The 17,435-nt window shown below is 51.1% G+C and overlaps 1 protein-coding gene across 2 annotated transcripts; it reads right to left on the bottom strand.

Annotated features, from left to right (window-relative positions):
* Positions 1–2,778: 2,778 nt before the first annotated feature.
* PHLDA3 (pleckstrin homology like domain family A member 3) lies at positions 2,779–6,624 on the bottom strand. 2 transcript variants are annotated; one of them, XM_054523361.2, is made up of 3 exons: positions 5,550–6,624; positions 4,332–4,424; positions 2,779–3,463 (listed from the first exon to the last, which is right to left on the bottom strand). In XM_054523361.2, the coding sequence occupies exon 1, from the start codon at positions 5,993–5,995 to the stop codon at positions 5,612–5,614; it is 384 nt and encodes a 127-aa protein (XP_054379336.1). In that variant the 5' UTR covers positions 5,996–6,624; the 3' UTR covers positions 2,779–3,463; positions 4,332–4,424; positions 5,550–5,611. The 2 variants fall into 2 exon arrangements, with proteins under 2 accessions (XP_054379336.1, XP_002809664.1); XM_002809618.5 differs by lacking the exon at positions 4,332–4,424 and having other exon boundaries at positions 5,550–6,619.
* Positions 6,625–17,435: the final 10,811 nt, after the last annotated feature.

Below are 17,435 nucleotides of genomic sequence, written 5' to 3'. Positions count from 1 at the left end.
GGCAACAGGGCAAGACTCTGTCTCAAAAAACAAAACAAAACAAACAAAAAAGAAAAAAACCAACAACAACAACAAAAAAACCTGGTCTTGAACCCCAGACCTCTGTGCTGTGAGGGCTGTTAGAATCCTCAGACAGCTCCCAGGCTCTTACAAATGATAGTAAATGATCACCCCATTGCAACCACCAGCCCCTACACTGCTGCATACCTAGAACTGCGTTCTAGGGTCTGTGTCAAGGGCTCTAACAGCAGCAGACTCTTCAAGGGGCTGGGACTCCCCTAGCAAGAGAAACGGAAGCTGGGTTTGGTCAAGAACCAAAGCATACTTTAAACCAACAGGGCTGGTGTTCCAAAAAAGCAGAGTGCCAGAAACTAGAGCCTGCTTCCCCCTCCACCCTCCACCTGCCCTCTGCCCTTGATGTCTCATACTAACTATGCCCTCCACTGCCCTTTGCAGCCAAGCTCTGAGAACGACCCCTAGTGCTGGACAGAGAAAGTATTGCCCAGTGCTCCCCTGGCCCCTGGTGGCCAGTTCTATGGGCACCAGTTAGCACTGACTGATGTCACCAGAACCTGGCTCCTTGAGGCAAGGACTGGATCTTGTCTTTCTCCTCTGCATCCCCAGAGTTGAGTACAGTGCCTAGCCTGTAAAGGCATTTAATTTGCTGGATGTCTTGCCTTTCAATCCCATCTGTTCACTAACACTCCCCTATTTCGTTTTTGTTGTTGTTGTTGTTGTTTTGAGATGGAGTCTCGCTGCCGTCACACAGGCTGGAGTGCAGTGGTGCTATCTCCACTCCCTGCAACCTCCACCTCCTGAGTTCAAGCGATTCTCCTTCCTCAGCCTTCCGAGTAGCTGAGATTACAGTCGTGCACCACCACACCCAGTTAATTTTTGTATTTTTAGTAGAGAGGGGTTTTCGCCTTGTTGGCCAGGCTGGTCTCAAACTCCTGACCTCAGGTGATCCACCCGCCTTGCCCTCCCAAAGTGCTAGGATTACATGTGTGAGCCACCGCGCCCGGCCCACTCCCCTATTTCTGAGTGCCTGGATACGTCTTTTCCTTATGCCTGAACCCCCACCATCAGTTACCCTCCGGTTTGATTGAAGAGCAAAGATGCTATTTTTTTTTTTTTTTTTTTTTGAGATGGAGTCTCGCTCTGTTGCCCAGGCTGGAGTGCAGTGGCGCGATCTCGGTTCACTGCAAGCTCCGCCTCCCGGGTTCACGCCATTCTCCTGCCTCAGCCTCCCGAGTAGCTAGGACTATAGGTGCCTGCCACTACGCCCAGCTAATTTTTTTTGTATTTTTAGTAGAGATGGGGTTTCACCGTGTTAGCCAGGATGGTCTCCTGACCTCGTGATCCGCCCGCCTCGGCCTCCCAAAGTGCTGGGATTACAGGCGTGAGCCACCGCGCACCGCCCAAAGATTCTATTTTAGAGCCTATTTAGAGGCTGCTGTTATGTAAGATGGCAACCCACTTCTCTGCAGCCACGCCCACCCCCCAGATAATGCCGCCATTCTCCCCACCTTTCTTCCAAAGCCCATGGCAGGCATCACCAATTGATCACAGCATTCTAGTTGAGCCCTGATCTTTCTCAGCACCGATTAGGGTTGCATAAATAGATGCTATTTGCCTTGGTGGGATTAAGCCACCCACGGACAACTGTACAATTGGATACAATAAGTGATGTATTTATAAAAGTTCTGTTGCAATTGTCAAACTCTCATTCAACTGTGTGATGTAGTTCACACATCAGATGAGCAAGTTGAACCTCTTGTGGACTCTGAGGGACTGGGGCACAGGACAGGGAAGTTTTTATTGGAAGGCGAGAGAACTCTGAAGGGGAACAAAACAGGTTGGAAGCACAAAACAAAGGGACTTCGAATTGCTGAACTGGGCCACTGAGCCTCCTTGCTCCCTCCAGAGACTCTAGTAGGCCACTACTTTGTGACAGAGAAGGTCAGACATGTGAAAACAATGGAGGAAAGGCAGGCAGGGTCAACTGCTGGCCACAGCCTGGAAAGGTCCAGGGTTACCCAATCAAGTTTCTGTATAACTCCGGGCAGCTATTGTCTGTACCTGTTTTCCCGTTTTTTTTGTTTGTTTGTTTTGAGACTGAGTCTTGCTGCTTTGTCACCTAGGCTGGAGTACAGGGGTGCGATCTCAGCTCACTGTAACCTCTGCCTCCCAGGTTCAAGCAATTCTCCTGCCTCAGCCTCCCCCAGTAGCTGGGGCTATAGGTGTGAGCCACCACACCTGGCTAATTTTTGTGTTTTTAGTAGAGACAGGGTTTCACCAAGTTGGCCAGGCTGGTCTCAAATTCCTGACCTCAGGTGATCCACCCACCTCAGCCTCCCAAAGTCCTGGGATTACAGTTGTGAGCCACCGTGCCAGGCCTTCACCCTGTTGAAATTATTCCTTTTAACCCTCCAGGAGGGAGAACTTACTGTGTAAATGTATAAAACCTGACAGTATAAATGACAGGGAGACAAGCTCTGCTCAGAAAGCTGAGGCTTCTCCCAGGGTAGCAGGGGCAGGTAGCCTCCTGCAGAAGAGACATCTATAGGGACTGAACTGACCAGCTTGACATCCTTTGGTCCAGAACCTATGGGCCCTCCTTCTTAGGACCACCAAGGCCCTGTCTACTGGGGTTGTAGTGTCTCTGCCCATCCAGGCTGGAGACTTCAGAATGGGTTGCAAATTGGGAGAATAAGGATAAAGAGAGAGATGCCCCAAGCCCTGGGTCTTTGTGGGCAAAGAATTTCACTCAGCAAACTGTGTAGTTACTGCCCTTTGCAGGGCATCTTCATTTGGGGAAAGACATGAAATGCTAATGGCCAAATCCCCCCTCACCCCCACCACCTCCAGGCCGAACACCGCAGTGGGGGGAAGATGCGTAGAGGTGGGGGAAGAAGTGTGCAAAGAAAGGGCCTGGATGGGTGGGGGTCCCAAAAGGACCTAAGCAGCAGGAGACCCCCAGGAGTGGGCTTTAGGCCCAGCAGCTCCCCCTTCTCAAGGTGAGTCCAGAGGCCATTCTGGAGTGGGCGTGGGTGCCAGGCCCTGGGTACTCCTTTTGGTACCAGGCTGGCCTCCTGATTCCTGAGGCATTGGCTCGGCACCCCATGGGGGACTGCCCTCCTCCAGGCCTGGCACAAAGCCAGGGGGCTAAGAGCAGTCTGCAGGACAGAGGGCAGGACCACAGCAGGGAGGGGGCTCTGATGCCAGCTCCCCCTCATGCCATATGAGGCCAGGCCTGTGGCTTGAAGCCCCTGAGCTGGGCATGTCCTGAGAGTCTGGGACCATCCAGGGGCTGAATCTTCATCCTCAGCCCTGCGTAGCCTTCTGCCCTCCTCCCAGGGCCCGTCCATTCCTTCAGCTCCAGCGCCTCCTCCACACGTCCATGCCTTCCACCTTGCCACATGGAGCACAGCAATGCCCCCACAAGCCAGAGGGAACAACGAAGCTGGCAAGAAAGAACAGCAGTTAGAGCAGGGGCAACACTGGGGAAAGGAGTATCTATTATGAGCTTGGGCATTTTACACCAGCACTTCCCAGCCTTTTCCATAAACATGGAAAACATTTTTTGCATACATACTGTGGTCAAGGGAATCTGCTTCCTCCCAGGCCCCCAAGACCTGAGGGATCAGTGTGGATCAATCCTCAGCACAGGGGGTCTGCCTTATACCTCACTTCTCAGCTAAACCCTAACTACAATGTGGGAGGGCATTAACAGGACCATCAAAGCGGGGTATGGCACCAGATGGGGCCCCAGGCTCACTAGGACTCTACTGTTGAAGACGTCTGCAGGCGGGTAAGGTCGCCTAGGAGGTGGTAGTGGGGAGAGGAGGATCTAGGTTTCCACTGGAAAAATTAAGGCTAGAAGGAAAGCTAAATCCTTTCTCAGCCCTACTCCTACTTCTCACAAGAAGGGAGCGGCATCTGGGGAAGAGGGCACAGGGCTGAGAGCCAGGGCTTCTAGATTCTATTCCTGGCCCCTCCCCTGGGCCTTCCTGACCACAAATCCGCCCCCCACTCCCTGCCCTACTGCTCATAGAGGATTAAGACATCACAAATAACAACTCATGACCCCATCCTGCACCCACCCACCCTGCCCCAGTGCCCCATGCCCTCCTCCAGCTTCTCCTTCCCTGGCCCAGCCAGGCCTGACTGGCACTCAGGGACAGGTAGACAGCTAGGCCCCCACCCCTTGGCATCAGTGGCCTAGCCTCTGGTGCAGTTGCCCACCCTCCAGCTCCCTTGCTCTCCCAACAGTGAGCCCTAGGGCTCAAAACCCACTGTCAAGAATGGAGACCAGGTGTGGTGGCTCACACCTGTAATCCTAGCACTTTGGGAGGCCAAGGTGGGCAGATTGCTTGAGCTCAGGAGTTTGAAACCAGCAGAGGCAACGTGGGGAAACCCCAAATCTACAACAACAACAACAAAAAAAATTAGCCAGGCATGGTGGCGTGTGCCTGTAGTCCCAGCTACCTGGAGGCTGAGGTGGGAGGATCGCTTGAGCCCAGGAGGTTGAAGCTGTTGAGGCTGCAGTGAGCCATGACTATGATACTGCACCAGCCTGGGAGACAGGTAGAGATCCTGTCTCAAAAATATATATATAGGCTGGGTGCAGTGGCTCACACCTGTAATCCCAGCACTTGGGGAGGCCGAGGCAGGCAGATCACCTGAGGTCAGGAGTTCAAGACCAGCCTGGCCAACATGGCGAAACCCCATCTCTACTAAAAATACAAAAATTAGCAGGGTGTGGTGGCAGGCACCTGTAATCCCAGCTACTCTGGAGGCCTGAAGTAGGAGATTTGCTTGAGCCCAGGAGGCAGAGGTTGCAATGAGACACACACACACACACACACACACACACACACACACGAGGAGCTGGATCCCTCAGGCCCAGTCCAGCCAAGCCGGCCCTCAGGCCCAGTCCAGCCAAGCCGGCCCACTGAGGCCCCACCTTGGGAGCCGGACTCCTTGGCTCTATATTCGCAACCCTTGATGGTGCCTTCGCTAACTGGGAGATACTGTCTTTCTACTTTCTACATCAATTCAATGCTCAAACTTTATGACAAGCATTCAACCTAGAGGGAAAGAGGGTCGGTCTCCACGATCTGCGTCCCCACCCTCGGTTGTCCTCACCTGCCAGAAAGCCGAAGTCCAGGAGCCCTGCTCTGCATGGAAAGCAGAGGCCCACAGCCTGGGGCAATGTGCAGGCCAACCTCCCTCTACTTCCTTCCACCTGAGTCAGGGCTGAACCAACTTGCAGGAAGGCTCATCTCACCCAGGGATCCCCCTCCCAGGGCTTCCATCTTCCTCTCAGACACCTGGATCACATTCAGGACCGGCCGGCCTGGTGCCTCAGGGGAAAGTCCGGATCTGCTGGGTTGGCCACTGGCCCAGGCCTCCCATGCCCTCAGTTGGCCCCAGGAACCTCCCCTAAGATGTCCGGCTCTGAAGTAGAATGCTAGTCCTCATTCTCTCTGTAGGGGAAAGAGAAGGGTGGGAAGGAGAGAAGAGGGCCCAGTCCCCTGGGGGCTTACCTGCCTTGACCTCAGCACGGAGGTGGTGGGTAGCATGAAGGAAAGATGGTGCGCCCGGTGATTTAGGACACGAGGGTCCCGGTCCCGAGGCTCTGCCGGGCCCGCACTGTCTGGATGGCCTGCTGGTTTTTGAACTTGACCAGGCCTAGGGTGATCTGGGCGTTCCAGCCGGGATCTTCCAGGGGGCAGCGGAAGTCGATCTCGCCGCCCCCTTCGGTCACTAGCGTGAAGTAGATGTGGCGCCCGGTGCTCTCCACGCACTCCACGGCCTTGATGCGGGCGAAGCTGAGCTCCTTGGGCCGGCCGCCCGTGCCCTTGGCCTCGAAGAGCTGCAGCCCGCGCTCGGTGAGCACGCAGCGCTTCCGCTTCCACAGCTGCAGCAGCCCGCCGCTGCGCTTCTCCAGCACGCCCTCCTTGAGCACGGTAGCCGTCGCTGCCGCCGTCATGGGCGCCCCGAGGTTCGCGGAAAGCTCCAGGCTGCGGCGGGCGCGGCGCCCCTCTCGGCCCCGCAGCGCAGGATTCTGGCGGCCCGGGCTGGCAGGCCGTGCGCGCTGCCCACCTGCGCCCTGACTGCTCCGCGCGCCCACACCGCGGCCCTCAGCACCCAGCTGCCGGTGAGGTGGTGTCGGTGCCCCCAGCGCGCTCCGCGCCCACCGCCCCGCTTCAGCCGGCACCCGCTCCGCCGCTCTACCCCAGCTGGCCCAGCCCGACCCGCCTCTGCCGGATGCCTCCGCGCCTCCCTAGCCCGTGAGCCCCGCCGCCCGCCCGTTCTCTTGCTCCCCTGGGCTCTGTCTGCGCGCTGGGCGGCAGCTCGCGGGATGTGCCCTTACATGTTCCGCCGCTCGCCTCCTGCGCCGCCCGCCCGCCGCGCATTCCTACCCTGGCCGGCCCTCCCCTCCGCGCCGCGCACCAGCTCTGGCAGGGCCCCGGGGGCGGGGCCGCAGCGGGGGCTCAGTCACTCACTGGAGGCGCAGGGCGCGGGGCGGGGAGGGCCAGGACTGAGAGGGGGCTGCTTACTCAACAGCCCAAGCTTTCTGGCTGCCGTCTGCCGCTTCTCGGAATCGCAGCTCACCGAGGCCTTGAATGAAGGGGGAGATGGCGGGGAGGGGAGGGGGAAGGCGCATCTCCTCGATTGGAGAGAGCGCCGCTAGCAAGGGGGTGGGCTTGCTTGGCGAACGCGCAGTGGCACCAGTTGCATGTTAGGCGTCAGACAGCTGCTGGCTACTTGGCAGGCCATGGGGCCCCCAGCCTCTGCATCAAGCCTATGTTGGGTTCCTCCTCCATCGCCCGATTTCTCTGTGCAGGACCCAAGAGAGGCTGTCCATCGCTGCCTCTGCTTGGACAGTTCACCTGCTCCTACTCCTACTCTCATGCACTGCGCGGGGTGGCCTGTAGAGAGTAGCCAGTGCCAACAAAGGAGAGCTGAGGCTTGAGGTCATTCATGCCCTCCTCGTAGTGGGGGAGGAGGGAACCCCTCCGTAACCTGGGGATGCCACTGTCTGCGGTCCTCTCCACCGCACACTTGCAGGTGCCGACGCTGGACATGGCACAGCCAGTCCCAGGTGTAAGCGCAGCTCCAACCTTGCTCCTTCCGCTCCGCAGATTCTATCCTCCCTCGGCTTTCCCCAAGAATGGACTTCTCCCGCATACAGAGCTGGAAGGGAACGCAGAGGGAGAGGTCTCTTTCTGTTCTGGCTAGAATATTGGGTAAAGACAAGAGCTTTGCAGAGTTGAGTTCAAACCTCTTCTCCCTTGTTTGCTGTGTCCTGCTCACCTGGGGCAACTTTACTGATCTTCGTCAATTTCCTCATCTGTTGAATAGGAGGATTAATTTATTCTCATCTCATGGGGTTGTCCTGATGAATAAGTTAGATAACATTTGTGAAAGACCCAAGACAGGACCTGGCAACTCTGAGTCTCAATAAATGTTCTTCCTCTCCTCTCCCCACTCTTATTCCCTTTAGAGAATGATGGGGGCCCTGAGATTAAGCCAGACACTGGAAGAGGGCTCTCCTAGGTCCTCATTCTGCCCCCATCTTGGTCAGTTCCTCCAAGGCCCACAGTTTCTTAAAGGCCTATTCATCAACGTGTTAATAATAGATTCTTACGGGAGTAATGATATGTAATAATGACAGTAATAAGACCTCTTTGTACTTACACCCTGTGTTGCCATCCTCCTGCCCAAAGAGCAGAGCCTAACAGATACAGGGAAGGTCCTGTTGTGGGGATAGGAGTGCCCTCCTCTGCAGCCCCAAAGTTAGGAGATGAGAGAAGGGAACTGTCAGTGTCTCATCCATAGCTCTTTACACACACACACACACACACACACACACACACACACGTGTGATGACAACTAACTCCTAACTCCCAGAATGCCCCTCCAGGAGAGGGAGTAGACAGTGGCATAAAAGAAAAGACAAAGACAGGTGTCTCCTGAGGCCCAGAGAGCAGCAGAGGAGGGAGCTCAAGGTGGCCACGGCCCTACCTGAGGGACCCACAAGGTCTCAGCCTGCCTGCCAGCCCTGCCCTCCCATGGCTCCTCCCCACCACTCCACAGGGGTCTCCTGGGTGCACCAACCTGGCACAGTCCTGCCATGATCCAAAGTTCTCTCCCTGAGGAAACAGGGCCCTAGATCAGGCTCTGCCCCAACTCATTTTTTTGTTTTGTTTTGTTTTTGTTTTTGAGATGGAGTTTTGCCCTCGTTGCCCAGGCTGGAGTGCAACGGTGCGATCTCGGCTCACTGCAACCTCTGCTTCCCAGGTTCAAGCGATTCTCCTGCCTCAGCCTCCCAAGTAGCTGGGATTACAGGCATCTGCCACCATGCCTGGCTAATTTTTTTGTATTTTTAGTAGAGTCGGGGTTTCTCCATGTTGGTCAGGCTGGTCTCAAACTCCCCACCTCAGGTGATCTGCCTGCCTTGGCCTCCCAAAGTGCTGGGATTACACGCGTGAGCCACTGCCGTTTTATCTCTACCAGTTCCTCTTCTCCCCACACTGGGTCTGGGACTCACTCATGCTCTTTCCAGTTCCAGGTGGATTCACAGTTGTATGGGCTTTGTACAGAGCCCTCTCACATGTTGTAGATGCTCATGATAGACAGATATTATTATCACTGTGGGCGTTTTACCTATGAGAAAAATGAGACCCAGAGAGGTCAGATAATGTAAATGGGGTCACATGGCTTTGAAAATGGCAAAGTCTAGATGAGAATGCATGGTGGCTAACAGGGCCCAGGATCGTTTGATGATACATACCCGTACTGCCCGTACATGAACATCTGAGTCCACGTAGTTCCTTTAGAAATGATCCAGTCACCCATACTTTTCTCTTCAGCTTACTGAGTTGCGAGGTAGCGGGCTTTTGGACACAGGAGAAGGGAACACTGGACAGCAAGAGTGAGTAGATAAAGAGGGGGCCATTGGAGGAAATTTAGCAGGACATACTCTACTGCTGGAAGGGTCTTCATCAGCTAAGCCTCCAGTTCCCAACACCACAACGTCTTCCTGGAGGCCTGAATGGGTCCTTGGAACCTGGAATCCTGTCCTCCAATCTCATGAGCTCTGGGACTAAGGGAGATAATTCATTCTCAATCTTTCCCTAGAACTGGCATCTTGCCTGGTAGCCACATCTGGGAGAGGCTCAGGCCCAGGCTGGATTATTTGGGCCATCAGAAGGATCAAGAAGAACTCAAAAGCCAGGGGAGCAGCGTGCAGAGAGGGCTGGTGCTGCTCCTCCCTTCCTGCTGAGGTATACCTACCCATCCCCTGGAACAGGAGCTCTGACTTAACCTCCTTGGTTAAGTCACTGGGCTGGAGCAGTGCTGGGCCCTAGAGATACTTACCCAATTCTTTTTTTTTTTTTTTTTTTTTTGAGATGGAGTCTCACTTTGTCACCCAGGCTGGAGTGCAATGGCACAATCTCAGCTCCCTGCAACCTCCACCTCCCGGGCTCAAGTGATTCTCCTGCCTAAGCCTCCCGAGTAACTGGGATTACAGGTGCCTGCCACCATGCCTGGCTAATTTTTGTATTTTTAGTAGAGATGGGGGTTTCACCATGTTGGCCAGGCTGGTCTCGAACTCCTGACCTCATGATCTGCCCACCGCGGCCTCCCAAAGTCCTGGGACTATAGGCGTGAGCCACCGCGCCCCATCACTTACTCAATTGTCATTGACTTGTTAACTCCACATCGGGCTGATGGACAAAATGTCCCGTGGTAGCAGCCCAGAGCTGGCTCCTCCCTCTGCCCACCCCAAAGGGAAAGCGGATCTGCACCGTCAGTAAATCTAAGTCCGGCTGGAACAGGCTAGACTACAAAATGGCCCCAGGGAAGAATGTGCTGGAAATGGTTCTAGCTAGGGCTGAGCCACACCACCTCCACACCTGTGTGAGAAGGAGGAAGTCCAGGTGGAGAGGAGGGGTCCCTCTGGGTGGCTACCCAGGACAAGGTGGAAAGAAAGATGGGAATAAGGTGGGATAGAGGCAAGAATGAGACCCAGAGAGAGGCAAAAAGTAACATAGCTTTTGTTTTCTATATTTACTTAATTCTTTTTTTTTTTTTTTTTTTTTAGATTGAGTTTTGTTCTTGTTGCTCAGGCTGGAGTGCAACGGCGCGACCTCGGCTCACTGCAACCTCCACCTCCCAGGTTCAAGCGATTCTCCTGCCTCAGCCTCCCTAGTAGCTGGGATTACAGGCGCCCGCCATCATGCCCAGCTAATTTTTTGTATTTTTAGTAGAGACGGGGTTTCAGTATGTTGGCCAGCCTAGTCTGGAACTCCTGCCCTTAGGCGATCCACCAGCCTCAGCCTCCCAAAGTGCAGGGATTACAGGCGTGAGCCACCGCGCCTGGCTATCTACTTAATCTTATATAAATTCTTCATAAATTGTTAGACTCAATCTAAAGAAAAGTGTTGAAGACAATTTATTAACAAAACAAGACGTACATTAACACTGCAAAAACTTTAAAACTAAGGATGATATCACTCCTTTGCTCAAAAGCCACCAGAGCCTTCTCATCTCATTCTGAGTAAAGCCAAAGTCATTGATGCTACCTGCAAGGCCCTCTAAGACCTGCTCTTCACTTTCTGATCTTACCTTCTGTACTTTCATCTCTCCCTGGCTCCAGCCACAGTCCTCACCATCCCTTGAACTTGGCAACCATCCTTCCTCAGGGCCTTTGAACCTGCTGTCCTCACTGTCTGGAATCCTCTCTCCCAGATCACCAAATGGTTCATTTTTTCACCACACTAAGCTCTGTTCACATATTACCTTTTTAATGGGTTCTTCTCCCAACACCCTGTTTAAAGCCACAACCCCCTTCCATAGACATAGATACCCACACTGTATCCCGTCCCTGCACCTACAGGTGCCCGCCACCATGCCCGGCTAATTTTTTGTATTTTTAGTACAGACGGGGTTTCACTGTGTTAGCCAGGATGGTTCCAATCTCCTGACCTCGTGATCCGCCTGCCTTGGCCTCTCAAAGTGCTGGGATTACAGGTGTGAGCCACCGCATCCAGCCTATCTTTTTTTAATCCCTGTGGCTCCAGCACCTGGAACATTGCCTAATACACTGTAGGAACTGAACGAATAATTATCAAATGAGAAAATGAAATGGCAATGTACCTGACAAAAACTGGGAGGTGGAAAAGGATAATGCAGAGGAGGGGAAACAATCAATGCAATCTAGAGTTAATAAACTAATAAAAAGAATGTAACTGCATTATTTAAAACAACAATGGAAACCACTAGATGGTTAAAGGAGATTTTTAGGACAGCAAGACTATTTTGTATGATACTATAATGGTGGATACGTGACATTATGCATCTATCAAAGCCTACAGAACCATACAACAAGAGTGAGTTTAGACTATGAACTTCAGTTAACAGTAAATGTATCAATATTGGCTCATTCATTGTAAAAAATGTAGCACATTAATGCAAGATGTTAATAATAGGAGAAACTATGGGGGAAGGGTAGGTATACAGGAACTCTGTTCTATCTGCTAATTTACTATGCATCCAAAACTATTACAAAAATTAAGTATTTTAATTAAATACCAAAAATAAATGGTTTGCCTGTAATCTCAGCACCTTAGGAGGCTAGGGCATGAGGATCGCTTGAGCCCAGGAGTCTGAGACCAGCCTAGGCAACATAGTAAGATCTTGTTTCTCCAAAATCATTTTTTAAATATAGCCATAGTGGGGTACATGCCTGTAGTCCCAGCTACTCAGGAGTCTGAGGTGGGAGGATGGCTTGAGCCCAGGAGTTTGAGGCTACAGTGAACTATGATCACATCAGTGCACTCCAGCCTGGGCAACAGAGCAAGACCCTGTTTAGAAAAGTAAATAAAATTTAAAATAAATTGTTAACAGTTTCTCTAGGTAACAGTGAAGAAGAAAGATAGAGACTTTTATTTTTTCATTGTTCACCAATCTGTATTGTTTGATTTTTTTAAATCCTGTGCATGCATTGCTTCTCTAAAAATCTAGTTAACTGCACAGTACATAAATGTTCATGTGGTGCAGCTGTTAAAAATAAACAGATCTACAGGTCTTAGTAGGTTGAGATGCCTGAAATATGTTGTTTCGGGGGGAAACATTACAGTACAGTAAGTTAGTAAGGTATATAGCATGGCCACAATGAACAAAGCCCATCTCTGTTGTACAGGTTATATCTAACAGGATTCAATTCACAGTGATATGTTACTTATGGAATGTCCAGGATGGGGATGGGCAGTGTGAGAATGCCTGTCATTTTATGAGCATGCTTCAATATGGTTTGGATGTTATACTCATGTATTAGGCATATTTTTAAAATAAAATAAACACATAGGTATTACATAAGTTCTTGAAGTAGAATTTCAAACACAAGGGCTGGCTTCAGAGCAGGGGTTGATTTAGAGGCTTGAATGGCAGTTGTTGGCCTCCAGGCATTCCCAGGATTCCCCAAGGTGGGCACATAGAGCCTCCTGATGTTGGGTGTGTACACCAGAACCGAGCAAACCCAGAGCTGAGCATGCAGCCCCTCCTGTCTCTGTAGTTCTGGACAGAACTCCCCAACCTTGGGGAACATAAAAAAGGGGCTGTTTCCCCCACAGGACCCTGGGCACCTATTCCATTATCCCCTGGCAACTGGAGTTGGAAGGCTCATCTAGGCTGCCTCAATTTGACCCCCAATCCAGAAAGAGGTGTGTGGCATAGACCAGCACTTCTCAGACTGCAATGTGCAAACGGATCACCTGGGGATCTTGCAAACGCAGATTCCAATGGAATAGGTCTAGGGTAGGACCTGAGATTCTGCACTTCTAGAAGCTTCCAAGTAACACTGATGCTGCTAGTCAACAGAACATACTTTAGATAGCAAGGGTCTAGAGCAGCGGTTCTCAAAATGTAGTCTCAGGCCAGCAGAGTCAGCATCAGCTGGGAACTTGTTGGAAATACAAATTCTAGGCTCCACCCCAGACCTGGGTTTGGAGCCCAGCGATCGGTGTTTTAACAAGCCCTCCAGGTGATTCTGATGCACACTTGTGAGAACCACTGGTGTAGGAGAAGGAGCACTCAGGTAGGAGACAGGACACCCATGTCCTAGCCCAAGCTTGGTGGCACCTTACTTCCTCTCTCTGACCTCAGTTTCTGCATCTGTAAAATGAAGGCTGTCAAGTTCTATCTTGCAGATTTAGTGCATATTTTAAAAAAAAGAAAAAAAAAAAAGCCTGGCTAGTTTATGGGAGCTATGGAACCCCTGTATAGGCAAGAAAAGAAAACATCGCTACTCCTTCCTCAACCTGTTCCCTGGATTCCTCAGGCCAGGTAGTGCCTCCTCACCTAGATGGGGCATGAAAATTGGTCTGTTCACAGCCCTGCTCCTCCCGACCCTGCTTCTCCCTTCAGGCTTCTGCACCCACCCTCCAATCCACAGATCCCTCACTGCTCTCCTCTCCCTGGGAGGTGGGGGCTGGGAGACCCACTCCAGCTGACCTCTCCCTCAGATTTCTCCTGACCTGCTCGCACCCCTTTGATGTACAGCCCTTTGTTCCAGGGCTTTGGGGTTTCCTCGGATCTCTGTTCTTCTAAAGGGAAACAGAAGGAAAAACCCTACCCAGGTTTCAAGTCTCTGATGACTTGGGTCTTATGGGCACCATTGCGACAGACTTCAAGTGGGCAGCAACTCTGCAGCCGACCTGCCCAGGCTTGCTCCTGGGCCTGGCTCTCTCAGTGGAAATCCCCTCCCACGCTCAGCCCTTTAATCACTTTCCAGCCCAATAACTTTCCTGATTCACCAGGAATCCCTTTCGTCTTGAGAGCACCTACTGCCCCTCTCTGATGGGGCTGAGTCTGGGCTTGAAGGCATTTGATCCCAGCGTAGGTCTTACAGAGAATGGACTTGTGGGCTCATGGTTCAGGTTGGGGCCTGCAGAATTTTCCTTTTTCCCATGCCATCTTGGCATCTGAGTGCCCATGTTGTAGGAAAAAATGGGCTGCCCTGGAATGAATCTCTTCCTTGAGGACACTTGACCAAGGGGCAAGGACACTAGGAGGAGACTGACTGATACCCAGGAAACTAGTGGCCTCAACCAATATGCCAATAATAGCCATGAAACCCTTCACATAAAAGTTGTTTTCTCTTTTCTTCTAGTAATAATGTACTTTAAATGCAAGTAATACTTGAATACATTTTTGTTGCAAAAGATTCAAAACATGACAGTATCTTTTCACCACCCTTCTAGTCCCCCAATCCCAGAGAAAACAATCACTTAGCTTGGTTTGGGTCTTGCCAGACATTTGTTTTTACTTTTCACACATCTGCTCCCAGACTAGTATAAAGCAGCATGCTCAATGGTAATGTAAGGGAGTTGGTTGAAGGATTCATAAGTCCCCTTCCAGCTCTGCCATTTTCTGCATTTGTGGGTGGCTTTTCCCTCTTCTCCTAAATAGGAGACATTCATAGGCTCTCCCTAGAAGTATGGGGGGAGGGGGAATGCACAGAGGAAAATAGGAAAGGAAAGGTCACAGTGTCAACAGCAGTTCCTTCGAGGTGAGGAGATCATGGATGAGTTTTTTACCACTTGCCTCTGATTTTCAAATGTTTCATCATGAGAGTTATAAAGATTATTATTCGTGAGTATGACTTTGATAACAGGGAAGCTCCTATGCAGTGCCATTGTCAAGATCAGGCAGAGAAGGAGGCTGTGAGTTGTCCAGCCTGAGGCTTAGGTCAAGGAGAAATTAACAAATTGCTCAAGGCAGAGGGGCGCGTGGAGGGGCTTAGGGAGGGGAGGAAGGCTCATGGCATATTCTTGGATGTGATCTACAGGAAGATTCATAGAAGGAACTTCAGAGTAAATCCCATTATGTGTGAATTAAGAATTAATTCAGGCCCTGGGCTAGACTTTAGGGACACAATGGCAAATGGGTGAATCAGAGTTCTCTACTTAACAGGGACTAGCAGAAGAAGGGGAGGAAGAGTTCACATCTTTAGGAATCCCACCCTACTTTTGCAAGAAGATATTCCTTCCTACTGAAGAAGATCCCAGACTTAAGCATTAGATCTTTGACAGGCTATGATCCTGACTTTGTAGAAACATGGTCTCCATACTTGACTCGGCCTATCTAAGGTGATATTGGTATGTGTACTAGTTAGGATGGGCTAGGTTATGCTGTGCTAACTAACTCCTCCCAAACCCAATAGCTTAATATAGCAAAGGTCTTCCCACTCATACCATATGTCCTACTTGAGCTGGCAGGGGAGGTTCTGCTCACTGAGATATACACATATCCAGGTTGCTGGAGGTTCCATCACGACACCTACTTCCACACTCTCCACAACAGGGAAAAGGGACATGAAAACTTACACCACGTCTATTAAAGAAGTCTGCTCAGATGGCCAGGCACAGTGGCTCACGCCTGTAATCCCAGCACTTTGGGAGGCCGAGGCAAGTGGATCACCTGAGGTCAGGAGTTCAAGACCAGCCTGGCCAACATGATGAAACTCCATCTCAACTAAAAATACAAAAAAATTAGCTGGGTGTAGTGGCAGGCACCTGTAATCCCCGCTACTTCAGGAGGCTGAGCCAGGAGAATTGCTTGAACCTGGGAGGCAGAGGTTGCAGTGAGCCGAGATCACGCCACTGCACTCCAGCCTGGGCGACAAGAGTGAAACTCCATCTCAAAAAATAAAAAATAAAAAAATAAAAAACAAAGAAGTCTGCTCAGAAGTGACACTTCTGGTCTCAATTAGAGGCCACAGCAAGCCACATCACCACATCAAAATTCAAGGGAGGAGGCCAAATGTAACCCCTAAATGTAAATGTAGATATTACTGTGTGCCCAGGAGTATCTGTGAACATCCCTTAAAGGACTAGACAGTGTGGTTGCCATGGGACTGCTGGGTACCCAGAAGGCAGAGCCACAGAGATACCTCTTCATTCCTCCAGTAGGGAGCAACAATCCCCCTTGGCCTGGGACCAAGCCCTTGAGCTCTCTGGAAGAGTCAGGTTGAGGTCAACAGAGTGGAAATGTAGACGGTTCAGGAGCAGGTCCTTCTGAAAAGGCACTAAGGGCTTGTCCAGGCATGGAAAATGCCCACTAAAGGCTTTATTCATGATAATCTGCTTCCTGAATTTTCATGGCCTTTAGGGTGAGTCTTTCTAGGCCCATAAACTCGGGACATCAGAGTTGGGTGGACCCCCTGAAGCTTGGCTGTTCAAGTGTGGTCCCAGGATCAGCAACATCAGCACCACCTCTCCCTGGGAGCTTGTGAGAGATGTCCAATTTCAGGCCCCACCCAAAACTAGAATCTGCATTTTAACAAGATCCCCAGGAGATTCATATGCACATTAAAGCTTGAGAAGCATTTCCTCAGAACTAATTTAGGCCAACATCTTCACTTCACAAATGAGGAGCCGACACCCAGAGGGGAGGAGGCAGGCCCAAAGTCACACAGCTGGTTCCAATCCTGGCTCCACCACTTGCCAGGTACTTGTGTAAGTCTCTTTAAAATTCACTGAATCTCGGTTTCCTCTTATATAATAAAGGGATAATATAATTACCTCTTAGTGCTTATATGAGGATCAAATAAGAAAACATCCAGACCAGTGCCAGGCACATAGTATGTGCTCAATAACTGTTAGCTATTGCTGTGGTCCTAACTCACCATTCCAGCACCAGGCCTCATACTCCCAGTACATAACTGTCTCTTCTTAAGGCAAGGATGTTAGGTGTGGCACTGCAGGGATGGGACCTGGACCCAGCTGCCTGCATTTATATCCTGCTCAATTTGACCTTGAGAGGGTTGCTGAATTGTTCTTTGGTTCTTGGCTTCAGTTTGATCAGTTGTAAGTGGGTAAAATGACAGCACCTACTTCACAGGGCCATTGTGAGAATTAAATGAGTTAATACATTTAAGGTCTTCAGTCTATAGCATATATTAAGCACACAAGATGGATGAGTAATGTGAGAATTAAGTGAGTTAATACATTTAAAGGTCTTCAAACAGTCTATAGCATATAGTAAGCACACAAGTTGGATGAATAATAATGTTTCCAAAACGTCCAAAAGAAGACTAGGTTGGAGGAAGTTGCACCCTAGAAAGGCAGGGGACAGGTGTTTCTCAGGGGGAGCTGCCTCTGTTTTGTCCCTTTGACCTATTTCAAGTCCCCAGTCTGTTTCTCTGGCCACTGGACGGCCCCCAACCCCTGGCTGTGTTTTTCCTCCTCCACTGGACTCACTGGGCTCCCTGGTGCCTCCATCAGGAAGCGCTGAAAGGCCAGGGGATCTCTGGTGGGGAGGGGCGGACTCAGGCAGCCGACAGCTGTCTTCAAATCTCTGAAGCGCTGTCATGCAGGAGACGGATTAGACCTGTTCTGGATGACTCTAGGGGACAGAAA

The sequence above is a fragment of the Pongo abelii genome, chromosome 1, assembly GCF_028885655.2.
Source record: "Pongo abelii isolate AG06213 chromosome 1, NHGRI_mPonAbe1-v2.0_pri, whole genome shotgun sequence".
Classification (NCBI taxonomy): Eukaryota; Metazoa; Chordata; class Mammalia; order Primates; family Hominidae; genus Pongo; species Pongo abelii.
This window is presented reverse-complemented; position numbering and strand designations above follow the sequence as displayed.

Excerpts from the sequence above, each read along its gene's own strand:
- PHLDA3 (XM_054523361.2), bottom strand. The coding sequence starts at position 5,995 with ATGACGGCGGCAGCGACGGCTACCGTGCTCAAGGAGGGCGTGCTGGAG.